The 14,935-nt window shown below is 34.1% G+C and overlaps 1 protein-coding gene across 2 annotated transcripts in view; it reads right to left on the reverse strand.

Moving 5' to 3' along the window:
- The window catches only part of LOC132706803 (transmembrane protein 145-like), a 39,520-nt gene that overhangs the window by 10,846 nt on the left and 13,739 nt on the right, over positions 1 to 14,935 (reverse strand). The window contains exons 6-7 of one of the 2 annotated variants that reach the window (XM_060678351.1): positions 9,619 to 9,703; positions 5,116 to 5,307 (exon numbers count right to left, since the gene is read on the reverse strand). In XM_060678351.1, coding sequence (XP_060534334.1) covers positions 5,116 to 5,307; positions 9,619 to 9,703 — 277 coding nt within the window. Of the gene's footprint in view, positions 1 to 5,085; positions 5,308 to 9,618; positions 9,704 to 14,935 lie in introns of both variants that reach the window. The other variant, XM_060678350.1, reaches the window with a different exon arrangement.

Raw genomic sequence — 14,935 nt, forward strand, 5'->3', positions numbered from 1 at the left:
GAGTAAAGTTCATTATCGCATTAGTTTCAAAAATTACACAATCCCTATCCTATTTTTAAATTTGGTTTAGAATTTGTTTTTAAATTCTTCAACTTTTTTATTAATAATAATACATACCTAAACATAATAATTTTTCAAATATTTTAATATTTCTAAAAAATATTAGTTTTCACACTTACAAAATAATTACGATAGCGCCATTATTTTTCATATAATTTAAATTAGACGCTACAGGGTATTCAAAATAAACGAATACATTTGGAGCGTTTTAAATAGAAAATTTTTGAATTTCTTAATTCTATATCATAAACAGGGTGCCCCATGGCAAAATAGGAGATTTTTTTGGTACAAATAATACGACTTACGAAACTTGCCTTAGTGCAAAAGTTGATATTAACCGAGATGCAGTATATCAAAGCTGCAATTTTATTTTTGATTTTGTGTGCCTCCTAAGTAATGGTGCATTGCAAAATAGGAAAATTTATTAAATGAAAATCTGCATACCCTAACGCGCAAAAAAGTTAGGAAGTCTCAAATGCACGAAAGATACCATAAATATCACCTTTGGACTAGGCTAAATTTCATTAAATCGTATTTTTACCTAAAGAATCTCCTATTTTGCCGTGTACCATTACTTATAGGACACCCTGTACATTATTTTTTCTAAAAGATCTATAACTTGTATTAAATATGTCATGGAACATTTTTTTATAATTTGAGATACTTATCGGACATTTACCGTTTTTTATGTCTAAGACTAGTGCCTAAGACCCTGTATACCTTAAAATAATTTTATATTGTGAACCCTAACAAAGATTACACCTTGTCTATTTACCAATTTCTCATAACTTACTTTTACTCTACTCTATCGTTGACTCACTTTGTACAATGTGTTCGAGATAAGGATGTCTATCATAGAGATATTGGAAAACGTAAGAGATACGAAGATGGTTAAATTAGGAAAAGGTTGCAAAGTTTTACGGTTTCGTTTTTATCTTGTTCTGCTGTTATTTAAAGATCTATAACGTTTCCTTTAGTCGAAATCATCATCAACATTAGTTTTTTATATGGATTGATTTAGAAAAATGAAATGATAGCTAAATAAGTACACCCCGTCACATGTTAATTCATGAAACAAATTACTTAAAAAAGGCTTACTATAAAAAATAAGAATGTTCAAAAAAGTGACCTGCGCCATCCTGTTGATGCCAACAGTTTCTAATTTTTGGGAGCGGTAAGTTGTCTAAAGCTTCTTCAAAGTCGTGCTCAGAGTTTAGAGTACGATTATCAAAATAAGAGGTCTATTAATAGGGTTCCAAAAATCCCAAGCCATATATTAAACCCAAAATGATGCTGATGTCTAAATATTTAATGTAGTTGAGGATTATCTATCTCTTGGTAAAATAATGAGCATTTTGCCCGTTACAAGTTCCATTATTTATTACCATACTTTCGTCCGACCAAAAGGTCTTATGGGAATAGTTTTCATGTTTCTGACATTTCCTAGTATACCATTGGCAAAATGTTCTCCGCCCTTCTTCTTCGCCAGATCTGGGTGCTTGACAAATTCTAAAATTTAAAAAGTGAAATCTTTGTTCCATCAAAATAAAATGAGCGGTACATTTGGCGATTCTATTTTTTTAACAGATATTTCTCCATTTTCCGTTGCAGCAAACAATACATTATTTAATTCTTCTTCATTGCAGATCTGCTTAAGATTGGTAGTTAATATTAAAAACTCGGTTGTCTTCTCTCTGCATACGGAAGGTTGGGGCAAATCGCTCCCCCTGGGGCAAGGAGTCCCATCTCAAAAATTAACCAACTTTTTATCGTTACTATAATTATAAATTCTGGTTATTTCACTTCCATTTTATTATTTATTTTTTCGAAAAAATTTTTAAATACCAATAACAATTTTTTTTAATCGATAGACAAATAGTTACTAATCAGTAGCGTTTTTTTTAATAAATACTTTTTAATAAATAATTATAATTATATAGAACATTATAAATAAGGGAGAGTAGGGCTCGATGGCCAGAAGCTTCGCCAAAATTTGGGTACATTTAGTTAAAGTTAGTCAAAAATAAATCGACTTGATGGTTAAAAGTCACAAAAAGTAATAAAAAACTTAAGTGGGCCGCCTTGCCCCACCCTCCCCTAAACTTCTTCAAAGATATATACCGTGTTTCGACTCCCACCATTAGGAACTTCGTAACGGAAAGAGGTAGAGGGTGACATAAATTAGGCCAAACTTGCACATCGATGAATTCAATAACGTTTCGTTTTGAAATTGAATTTATTTTTGTTATTTCCGGAAATATTCCGCAAAATCTGAATCTTTTCGTTTTTATTTTCTTATGTCTGTAAAGACATTCTCATTGGAACTTTTTAGGCTTCATCTTATAGTCAGGTCAAAAATCCCTTACGACATTTCGTGTTTCTCAAATTATCATTAATACTTTTTTCTTATGGTCGCCATATTGGATTTTTGCAGTGTTGATTAGGCAATATTATTACCTTTTTATTGATGTATCACAAGTTGTATTTATGTTCCCCCAATTTCAAAATATTGAACAAAAACTTTTATACTATATTAAGCTATGAATTTCCAAATTTGTCGATGATATTTTAATATGTTCTTAATTGTTAAAAAAGAACTTTACCAATAAAAAAAACGAGATATGGTAAAACTTTATGATATAAACCATAGAAACGTGTCAAGACATCGGAAATGTATTTGAACATGTATCCTGAAAGACGACAACCTCATCCAACTTTGTTTAAATTATTAATAAAAATATGGAGACAGGATGGATGAGAAAATTAAAGAAAATTTCGTTAGATTAACTTGAAATTGTTTCATTCCTTTCTCCCCAAAAATGACATCCAGATGAATACTAAAGGCGAGTTCAATTTTGTAATTGGCTACAAAACAGACCTGATTTTCCAGCTTTCTTAAAAAATGTGATTTAAACAGATGAAAACACTATTACAAATTGTGAAATACTCAATCGAAGTTCGATTTAGTCTAAATGTATGGGCAGGTATTTATAAAACAAAATTTTGAGTCCTCATTTTTTTACAACCTGATTGTGATTTTTTATGGCTTGTATTATTTGTTCTCACTGGAGATTAATAAACAATATAATAATGAAATTTTTGTAAGAGATGTGTTCAAAAAGTAAGGTGACTTTCAAGTTTTATCAAAAAATGTTTATTTATTTATTAAAATTGATGTTGTCCCCTTCAAAGTAATCCCCCAGATATAATACACAATCTTCGAAACACTTCTGGTAAGCACTTCTTCGCTCCTTCCATTCATGCATTTCTTGAGTTTTGCGAACAAGAAAGCGGTCGCAGGGTACATCCGGTGAATAAGGTGGCTGAGGCATGATTGTGGTTTTGTTTTTGACCAAAAAGTTAGACACAAGCAACGATGAGTGCGCAGTTGCATTATCGTGATGCAAAATCCATAAATTGTTTTCCCACAATTTCGGACGTTTTATCTGTATTTCTTCTCGCAATAGACTCGTAACTTCAATACTCTTTATTGACAGTACGACCTTGAACTCTTGATCAAAGAAAACAGTAAACAAAACCTTGATTTGATCGAACTTGACGTACTTTTTTCGGTCTTGGCGATTCTGGTTTCTTCCAATGGGAGGACTGGACTTTCGTTTCGACGTCATAACTATATATCCATGATTTATCACCAGTTATGACTTTATTTCACTTCTTCAATGCTTTCATCAGTAATTGACGTCCCGGGGCATCCAGAGCGAGGTTCGTGATTGGCGACTTCTCGGCCATCTTGGAACAGTTTGTACCACTTATAAACATTTTTTTGCTCAAAGTAGATTCACCACATGCCGTTGTCAATATTTCAAGTGTTTTGCAGCATTTTCTACACAAAATTTTATGCAAATTCTGTTCCATTTTTTTACAGCAGAAAATCGCCTAGCGCACAAAACACGTTTAACGCTTCTGTCTCACAAAAAAAAGTAAAGGTGCAAACTGCCTAAAACTGTGAACAAAAATTAGGGATATGGAAGATGGGAAGTACGTAGCCCGCCCAATTACAAAAGTCACCTTAGTTTTTGAACACACCTCGTATTAATTAGATGATCATGAACATATTTCGCCATATTTATAATATAATATAATTTGTCATTAGGAGAGAAACGACAGTATATGAACTAAATGTCAGTACCATGTCATGTTGAAAGTACGTCCATCTGAGTACTGTTTACAAACATGAAGTTGATTAAATAGTGTAGAGTTTATATGATTTTAGAACTAAAATTGACTTTATGTTAGTACCGTGAATAAACGAGTCAGCAGCGACGAACGAAAAAAAAAATTATGTGTCTCGTTGTCGACGCTTTGAAGTTGTAGTAAAATCCTTTCAGGCTTTTATTTTTGCAATAAAATAGATGAATAATATGCACAAAAGATTGTAGTTTTAAAATATTAGGGATTTTAAGTAAAAGATTAACAGTTAGACAGGAATCACCCATTTGCATTTTCTGTTCATTTCTTTTCGATGAAAATTTTATGCATTTAAATCTGTAGATATATTGTATATATATTAAATATGCTATTTAATACATGTTATACCTAGTGTTTTCACGGCCATGTAAAAAAATAAAGTTGATGATAATTTCGTCGGCACCAAACGTCGTACTTAAAATCTCCCAACGTTTTTTTGAAACGTTCTTAAAGTGGCCACAAGAAAGTGCCTTTATTTTTGTATATCTCTTTAAATAAATAACAAAAAAGAACCAAATTGGCAAATTTCGTTTTTTTTGGGCGAATATTCAAGGTGATGGGAATTTTTTATGTTTCTCAACCTCAACTGTTTTCTAATTTAACCTTCTTCGTATCCCCTTATGGTTTCTAATATCCCCATGATAGACATCCTGTATGCAGGGTGATTCAAAACAAACGAGGTTTATGGCATTAATGTTGATACGTTTGCCACTTTTGGGATAACCTGTATAGTTTGAAAGTAATGTTAAAAAGTATAATTGTATCATCTCTCTCGCAGCCGGACGGACTATAAAATCTATTAAAATCGTTTCAAACCAAAGCGTTTCATCTGCGGCGACTCCCTACCGCTGACTGCGTACTTCAAGTACACTATGCTCAGTACCAAGATGGCGAACAGTTGCAGCACCACGGAGATGACGAATATTTTGTAGGTGGTGTGCAGGAGTTGTCTCGACTTCAACTCCAGCGAGCACACGACGATCGCCACCATTAGGAAGGAGTAAGCTATCGAGAACGCCATCAGTACCGGCAGAATATCTGGAAAAAATGAGGGTTTGGGGGGCAGAGCGTTCGGTTTGTTCGTGGTTTAGGTTCGTTCCAACCTCAAATCGTAAACAGGTTTCTACGGTTGGTGGAAAAAAAATTAAAAGTTACTTTGACATTTTTTGAAATTAGAAAACGTTGACTTTGAAATAATGAGATTATATTAATCTTAAATTGACCAGCAGAACATCGCAAGAGCAAAACGAAACGAACTTTGAAAAAGTATGCTGGGGTAAAAGGTAAACCTGATAGCTGCGAGCCGGTGTTACCAACAACATGGCAATTTGTTTGGAGTTAGTACCTCGCTCGCAACAGAGAGTCATCTCTCTATTCCTTTCAATGCCGAGGTGACGTGGATATAAGATATACGAGGGCAGCGCCAAAATTTCCCTGAATATGAAAGAAACAAAATAGAGTAACAATTTTTTATTATTTTTCAATATAATCCCCCTTAACTTCAATACACTTGTTACATCTCTTTATTAACAACTCAATCCCTTTAAAAAAATATTATTTTGGTTTGTCTGCAAAATGAGCTAAAATAGCCTCTTTTAACTCAACTTCGTCGTTAAACCGCCGTCCACGTAAGACCTTTTTCAAGTATCAAAACAAATAATAGTCGCTGGGGGGCATATCTGGACTATAGGGAGGATGATCTATCTGTTGGAATCCACACTCTAAAATGGCAGTTTGTGCAACACCAGCAGTATGGACAGGTGTATTACCGTGCAAAAGACGCACGCCTCTGGTCAGTTTTGCTCGACGTTTTACACGTATGCAGTCTCGCAATTTATGTAATAATGTTGAGTAGTATTTATCGTTGACAGTGGTATTAGTTTCTTTAAAATCTATCAAAAGAATTCCTTCACAATCCGAAAAGATCTTGGCCATCAGCTTTTTTGTTGACTGGCAGACTCTGAATTTTTTTGGAGGTGCTTCACCCTTACGACGCCACTCCATTGATTCTTTTTTCGATAGAGGGTCATAATAGAGAACCATAGTTTCATCTCCCGTCACAATAATTTCTATCACAGGCTTCGGTTCCGACCCACAGATTTCCAAAAAGACCGCGCACACTCGACACGGCGTTGTTTTTGAATAGCCGAAAGGTTTTTAGGAACCCATCTAGCACTAACCTTATGCATACCTAAATGATCATGCAGGATTCGACGAACACTTGTATCAGAAAGCTTACTAATTTCTGAGATTTCCTTGACTTTTAAACGTCGATCACTCAATACCACCTCTTCCACAATCGCAACAATATCTTCCGTTATGACCTCCACTAGTCGACCAGTTCTTGAATCATCTTCAAGGGACTCCTGCCGCATTCGAAACCGTTTTGCCCGTTCTTTCACTACAGCATACGAAGGAGAACTTTGGCTATTCACACCATCCAGCCTTTCTTTAATAATTTTAGGTGCTAACCCTTCTTTTGTCAAAAACTTTATGACTGCTCTATACTCAATGGGCGTTATGTGCGACATTTTTTCGGACACGTCTTGTTTAAAATGCTGTCAATAAAAAATTATTGGACGCAAAACTTCAATTTTTTTTTCGCTGCCTACTAAGATACATATTAAAAAGAAGACAAAGTTTTATCGTGATAGTGAAACTGCGTCTATGTCAAGCCGGGAAATTTTGGCGCTAACCTCGTAGGTTACAATCAGTTTAAGTTTTTAAAGTTGTCAGTCAATGACTCACCGATTCCCTCTGTGTACAGTTTTATTTTGTGCATCTGATTTCTAATTAATTTTTGTAACACCAATCGTATCGTTTTGAACCCAATAATAGAAAAAAATCGTTTAATATGTCCTACCATTCAGAAAAGCATTTTATTTATAAGGCTTCCAGCGGTGTGACAAATATTATATAGGTATATGCCTCTCAGAGGTACTGTCGAATGTCATGTGGATTTAAGAATTATTTTCATGTTTGATATTTGTCGAAAAGGATTTTTGTTTATTTGATGAGTCTTAAATATAAGCACATTTTTAACTTCATTATAACCATGAAGACAGAAATGTAGCATCACACTGCATTTTTGTTTTAATTGAAGTTCTCTGTTAGATTAAATTCTACATCTTCGCAAGTGCCCTCTTTTAGCACACAAGTCAACTATTCAAGAATTTCAAGTACAGCTGCCAGCTGCTTACTTAATCTGTACAGTATCCTTTTTAGTGCAACGTTGGGGGACATTGTGTGTCCTATGTTCTTCTTCATGGATACACTGTTTGACTGGTGCACCTCAAATGATTTACACCTTAACATTGGAAAGTGCAAGTAAGGTTCTGAGTTTCAGTCAAGAAGACGATATTACAGATGTTCCATATCGAATGTCAAATGTAAGATCTACAGATCTGGGCGTGCATTTCGATCAAAAACCGAATCACATGAATCACATAGCAAGAATTGTATCTGAGGCTAATCTTAATTATGTGCGTAATTGTAAATCTTTTACACATATCCTTGCTTTGAAAACTCTTTACTTCAGTTTTGTTTAATCTAGTGTTGAGTACGCGTCGATTATGTGCAGTCAGATCTACTCTAGTCAAAGCTGGGCGGTTGATGAGAGGTTTAGATTAAGAATTTTATTTAAATAGTCTTGAACGGAGGTGCAAGGACGTGTCAGTTGTCTTCATTTATAAATTGTGTTATATAACGTTATAAACTGTCCCACTTTGTTAGCGTACATGGATATTCGTATACCGCGGTTAAATGCTCGCACTAAAGACACTTTTCACCGTGTTCTGGCCAGAACAAACCTATTAAAAAGTTCTCCTATAAACGTACGGTGTTCTAATTGTAATAACTTGTCAAATGTATGTGATATTTTTAACTGCAGTCCGAATGGATTGAGAAACATACATTCGAGGCCTGATTCACGTTAGTTGTGTACATCAATGTCGATTGCGAACTATCTTAATTGAATGCCAAAGGCTATGTTGCTGTTGGAACATATAATTTGATTACTAAATATTATTTTCGTTTTCTGTTGAAAAATAAAGCTATTATTATACATTCCCTCTTCTCAGGTGTCTCCTGGCGACAGGAAGCGCTTATTCAACGGTCCGAAGAGACAAGATGATATGCTTGTTGCTAACGCTCATCACCCTGCGAACTTTCCAGTTCCAGCTGCTGTAGGCTCCTTTTTAGGGTTTTTGGTATTTCTCCCGTGGCACCTATCACTATTGGGACAACAACCACTATCTGCATTTCCCACAGCGCCATACAGACACCAGAGTATATAACCAAAGTATATAAAATTCTGTTAGAGTGGTATCCGGAGATATCTTCGTCGTGATAATCTCGTTTATTTCCGGTATGATGTGAGGTGTATTGGGTTTAAACTTCAGCCTTGGTAGTTTAGGTTATGCCAAAGGGTCTAGACCAAAGATATGATTATTTTTGGTTGGTTTAGTTAGTTAATTAAGTTATTGGCTTCCAAACCTGAGACCAATCACCAGTTCGAGGGATTCCCGCAATTATCTAGTCACTTGTGGAAAAACTCCTTCATTTGTAAAGAACTCTGGGCAACGTAAGACAAGTTTGTTAGCTTTGACGTGGAAAGTTTATAGTTTATATACCAACGTGTCCTTGGAGGAATCGTTAGTTGTTTAGGATAATACGTAGGGCAAGGACTAAGTTGGAACCTTTTGTAAAAACTGAATCTTCCGTCTCAGAAAGTTGGTGCGATGATACATTTACAGTATTTGGTAGTTGATGTTAGTTTTTCAAATTTTTGAATGTGATTCTAGGTGGAGGATAAAACAGGATTTTCAGTTTTGTCATGAATCATATTTGACAGGTTATTAAACTCGACTGGGACAAAATAGAAGCAAATTCAAGATGTAGAGACGGAAGAGTTTTATTCATTGGGTCTATTTCTTTACGGATAAAGTAAAGTAAAGTAAAGCAAAACTTGATTTACGAATTTTTTTTAAGCAAGTCAGGTTTTGATATGATAAATTATTATAAGGAAATTAAATCGTTATGCCCTCTACAACGTAAACAAAAAAGTCAGTGTACAGTCGCAGTCGGTAATCTTCTAGCTTTCTGCTTTTGCGGTTAATGTTCTATCCATAAAGGCTTGTTAATTTTTCAAAGAAACTTCCACAGGCTACTATAATGCTATTTGCAGATCTTTTGGATGCCTCCTGCGTCGGTTGCTTATGTCAAATATCTATTAAAATTATGTCATTTTTATGTCAAGTAATAGTGGATCTGATAACGTTTAATGACTAGGGTAAGGTAGAAACGGTTTGTGAATGGGGTCGGAACGAACTTAAACTATGGGGCTCTTACAAAATTCGTCCGCAGAAAAGTGTTCATGCCAGTAATCACCGGGAGCTCCGTTAGTCATGAGCAGTTGGTAGTTGATGCTGATACCCTGAAAATCGATACTTCTAGAAGGTGGTCGATTAAGCGAAGTCTTGAGAACCGCCGACCGTACAGATTTTCGAAAATAAAAGACTTTCAATAAAAGCAACCTATAGAAACATCCGCTAAAAGAACATAAAAATAAGTTGAAAATAATCATAACACATTATAGGGAAAATTCCACACTTTTTTCCATTTTAGGCATAATACAAGAGAGCAAGTGATCTTAAAATATAGGTTGCCGATTTTTGCAATTTTTTACAAGAAGTACTATCAGCAAAAGAATTAGAGCAGTACTGCAGCGCAGCAAAGTAAAGACTGCAAATGATGGCGTATTCATTTTTAAAAAAGAAAGAAATCAAAATGCAAAAAAATTGGACCACATTGGACTTAAAGTTTTACCAGACGTGATCCCTTTCATCTTACGATTTTATGCAAGGAAAGATCCAAGTAGTACAATACATACGAAAGTTATATTAACAGATAACAAATATTATAATCTATCATTTATTCCTTGGGTGTCTTGTTTTTTTTTTTGTTCTTAAAAATTCATTTTTTGTTGGTAAGTTCTACAGGGTGGTCATTTTAGTGTGCAACATATGAAATTTTTTGTTAACAACTGCACAACTAAAATGCTAATATTGGCAAAAGTAGTTGCATATCATAATTATATTAGGCGCACTTAAAATATTTGCAAGTCAAGCACCACACAGCATACTTATTTCAAAAAATTGAACAAAATTACAATTAATTACTTTTAATTAATTACTTACAGATTAATTAATTAATGTTATTAATTATAATTACAACATGCCTAAATAACATAACAATAAAATACTTCAAAATAAATTATCATTATATAACAATATACAGGGTAGGACGAAAAATACAAAAATTGAACACTTACACTTACTAAAAAAAATGGAGCCAAATGTTATGAAAAGTTGTTTAGAATTAAACGTAATGCAAACAGTTTTTCTGTTCGAACAAAATTATTTTTTTTTTATATATATAAAATAGGAAAATTATTTAATTTTAAAAAATTATTAATAAAAACATAATTATGGGGCAGAAAATATAAAATAATTCTATGCATGTAATTAATTGTAATTGTAAAATTCGCTCTTGAGCTCAGTGCATTTGGTGTTATATTTCTGCCGTGAAATCTTGTTAAATGTTCAAGTTCCTCAAGATTATTAAACGTCCGATCCATATAAAGTTTTGTTTCAAGTGTTGGGGACATTTTCAAGAAAAAAACCTATTGGAGTGATATTTAGCGAACGGGACCACTGTGGGTCGGTATTTCGTCCTAACTATTCGGTAAGAATTCTAGAAGCGACTATTTCACGCACTGGTATATAATTATCTCCACATATTAAAACTACCTCTGCTTTCTTAGTAATCAAGCAATTATTATTTGACAACAACAATAAATGTCATCAGACTGTCATAATGTTTACTGCAAAGTGACATCTCTAGTAGGATTTTATGTTTGTTAATTAATAATAATTTATACTTACTGTTTTTCATAAAAAATTTAAAACCGAAATTTTGTTATTTAAATGTCGATTTCTTAACATGCCTATTATAATTATTTGGTTCCTTGGCTACTTAAAGAAATATGTCATTAAATATCGTTGCAACAAACATAACATTTATGCTCTTAATATGAGTTAATTTTACAAATAAGATGAAATTGGAACAATTTTTATTTTTTATTTTTTTTTTTAATTTTGTTAAATCCATTTTATTTTGCATAATTTGGGACAGTATGCTGACATTTCACCAATCATCCTGCTGGCTTCTTCAGAGCTATATATTGTTGGGGCGGAGTGGAGCTAAATGAGGACCATAACCATAGTCTCGGATAACTGATGACGGTGAGAGCTCAAGACCGGAGTCGCGGTTAAGATTATTATTATTAAGATTGCTTATAAGCAGCCTAATAATCTTAGATTTCTATTTCTATAGATTTCTATAGACTCTCGGATTTGGTAGAATAATGAAATGAAATGGGACGTGAATTTAACAAACCCATATATGTGCTTCGCGGACTACAAAATAGCCTTGGGATCTTCTCTGGTCAGTGCTGGACCGGACCAAAACATCTGCTACCCCTGATTGCAAGCTTGTACTGGATTTTTATCAGATGCTTTTACCAAAAAAGAAAGACATAAGACAAGGATGTATACTGCAACCACTGTATATAGTGAATACTTTTTTAAGAAACGTTCTGGAAGACATCTAGAGGAATTCATGGAACTCCCGCGACGTATACAACAATTATATCTCTGCATAATTAGATACGTTCTCTCAGAATTGCATCTTGTTTCAACCACAACCACAAATAATACGGTGTGGCTAGCGCCCCCTAGGGTAAGTATCAAATTCATATTTGTCAAAAACTTTCTCGATTGAATAGAAAATTTAGAATAAAACTTAAACTTGGAAGTATTTTGGTGTCTGTAGTCCAAGTCACACTGAGAATACAGTGTAGAGTATTATGGAGCGCAATTTCGCTGCTCGTATCCAATTTTTTTACTCCAGTGAAATTTTTTATTTCCAACAGCAATAACAATTGCAAGCGCACAAAATATAAAATTATAAAAGGTTATTACAAAACGATACAAACGAAACCAACAGTAATATAGAGAGGCCAGACCTTAAGATATTTTAAAAATAGACTATACTATATACACTATAATACTATATAGTATAATAATAGGCCAATTACATGTAAACCAATCCTGGATGTTAACGATTGTAGAGTTTCCTCCGACAGGCGAGAGCTGTTAAATGTAATTCTAAGCATTGGTTAGAGTAGTAGAATTCGTGATTGTTACAAAAATTATGATAAATGTATCGCTGAATACTTTCTATCCGCTGTTTATAGCAGGTGTAATCGGGACTTCGTACCGAAGCAGCATATTCTAGATGTGATCTAACATAGGAATAATACAGTGTTTTCATGACATTGATTTTTGAGAAGTCTGTTGTATTGCGCCTAATAAACCCTAGCATGGACTGAAAAATCTGAAAAAGTTTTAATTTAGCAGCATGCCCAAATCCCAGGAGTGCTAGGCAGTCATGTTTGAGTGGTTATTCTTAAGAACGGTTTCAGATCGTCAGCAAAAAGAAGAAAAATATTATGCTTAAAACATGATGTAATGTCACTGATATTGAATAGTAACAGTCCCAGGTAAGAGTCCTGGGGGGGCCAGATTAGACTAAGATTTGGAGAGATGTAAAGTTGTTCAAATGCACCAGTCATGTGACTTTCTATCCAAGGTCATAACGTACCCGAAACACCCAAAATCTCGAGTTTCTTAACCAATGGTGTTTGAGTCAAACGACATGAAAAAGTCAGTATATATCGAGTGTATCTTCCCTAAAGCACGACCAGGAAAGTAAGTAGGTGGAATTCGGTAGATGAATAATGTCAGATCATAAGCACGAAGTTAAAAATTTTGTGTTTAAGTTTTAGAATACTTTCGGAATGAATATACTAATAAAAGTTACTTCTTAAAGGTGCAGAGATCTTGATAAGATAAAGCAACAGTTTTCGAGAAGTAGAGGGTGAACCTTATCTGGTCCTGGCCCTACATCAGGATTTAATAGTATTCAACTCTGAATAAGTTACACAAGTTGTGCGCACTCAATGAGAGCTGATCTGGCATATCAAGGGAATTGTTGATATAGACTGAGCCAAAATGTTTACTAGAGTTTAGTAAAAAATCTATGTAAGACCAGAATATTTTTGGGTTTCGTTGAAAGGAGCCTTCAACATCTGTTTTGATAACTGAATGCAATGATAACGCAATTTGGTGGAACAGAGATAGGCGTAAGGAAGCCTACTTTGCTTGAATTTTTTATGGGCAATCTTTTTTTGAATAATAAGAGCTTTCAGATTCTGTGACAGTCATTTGGGAAATTTTCCACTAGCGATCTTTTTCACGGGAAAGAAAATGCTAAAAGTTTTATATGGTATGTCATAGAAAGGAGTTGTCAACTCTTCAACAGTCAGAACAGGTACACATAGACGTTTTTAAAATTTGCGGTTCAAGGTGTTCTGGCTACACAGGGAACGAGAATTTCATTTAGTTGAAATAAATGCTTGATCTATTAACGAACCAACATGTTTTGTATTGAAATCGGAGTTATTCATTGTCGAAATGATAGAAAGCGTTATCAAAACGTAAAGAGTGATTCTACGCCGAAACAAACCAGAATATCCTGTGGATCTAATGTAACGGTTTTTAATTGTTCAACGAAATGAAAACATTAAGTACGAATTTGTCAGTTTTCGTTGTAACGAGTTTTAATATAGAAGCCAGATTTTTTTTTAGGCAATATGTTGGAGGAATTTTAAAGCCATTTTTTCATGGATTCTGATAGAGAAAAAGTCTTAATAAGTTTGCGTTCTACAGATGATGTAGGATCTTTTTTAAGTTGACAATAAGAATTGTGAATTGATATTCACTTGTGTTTTCCTTTATCTGCGTTTAAAATTGCGAGATCTGGATCAGATTCCAGAGATTTTAGAGCAATTTATCCAGGCTTTGGAATATTATATTTAGGAGGTTTGTTTTTTTAAGTTTTTTTTGCGGTACATTTACCACAAGGTATGGTAGACAAGAGTTTCATGGTTTCACCAGTGTTGACGTTAGTTTTTCAAAATTTTTAATGTGATTCTGGACAGCTTTGCCATGAATTATGTTTGAAAGGATATCGAACTCGGATGGGGACAAGACGGAAGCAATTTCAACATGTAGAGACAGACACAGACAGAATGCCTTGTCATCCGGCCCAAAAATCATCGGTCATCAACTCTCTTGCTGTAAAAGTATATCAGCGCGAGTCACTGAACCCAGAATTAAGACACCTTACATCTGGGAGATTAGAGATATTAAGAGCTTCATCACAAAATACATTTCACCACAACCTTTCCAATACAATTAGTCCGAAAGCAACCCCACACTTGCCACTGTTGCTCATCCTTACATTCAACACATCGTCAAAACCAGATTTACCATTTGTGCAAAACTCTCTCAACATCTTCACATACCAGGAATTTACAGTATTCCCTGAATATGTGGCACAGAATATATTAGAAAAAATTCATATTAGAAGGTATTATAAGCCATCTTGACTTCCTTATTTCAGTCATCACCTCATTAATTAATTAATATATTTCACCGTTTATTACCTATTTTACCAACCAATTCAAAACATCTTATTCTAA

The sequence above is a fragment of the Cylas formicarius genome, unplaced genomic scaffold (assembly GCF_029955315.1).
Source record: "Cylas formicarius isolate icCylForm1 unplaced genomic scaffold, icCylForm1.1 PGA_scaffold_8__14_contigs__length_24414737, whole genome shotgun sequence".
Lineage (NCBI taxonomy): Eukaryota > Metazoa > Arthropoda > Insecta > Coleoptera > Brentidae > Cylas > Cylas formicarius.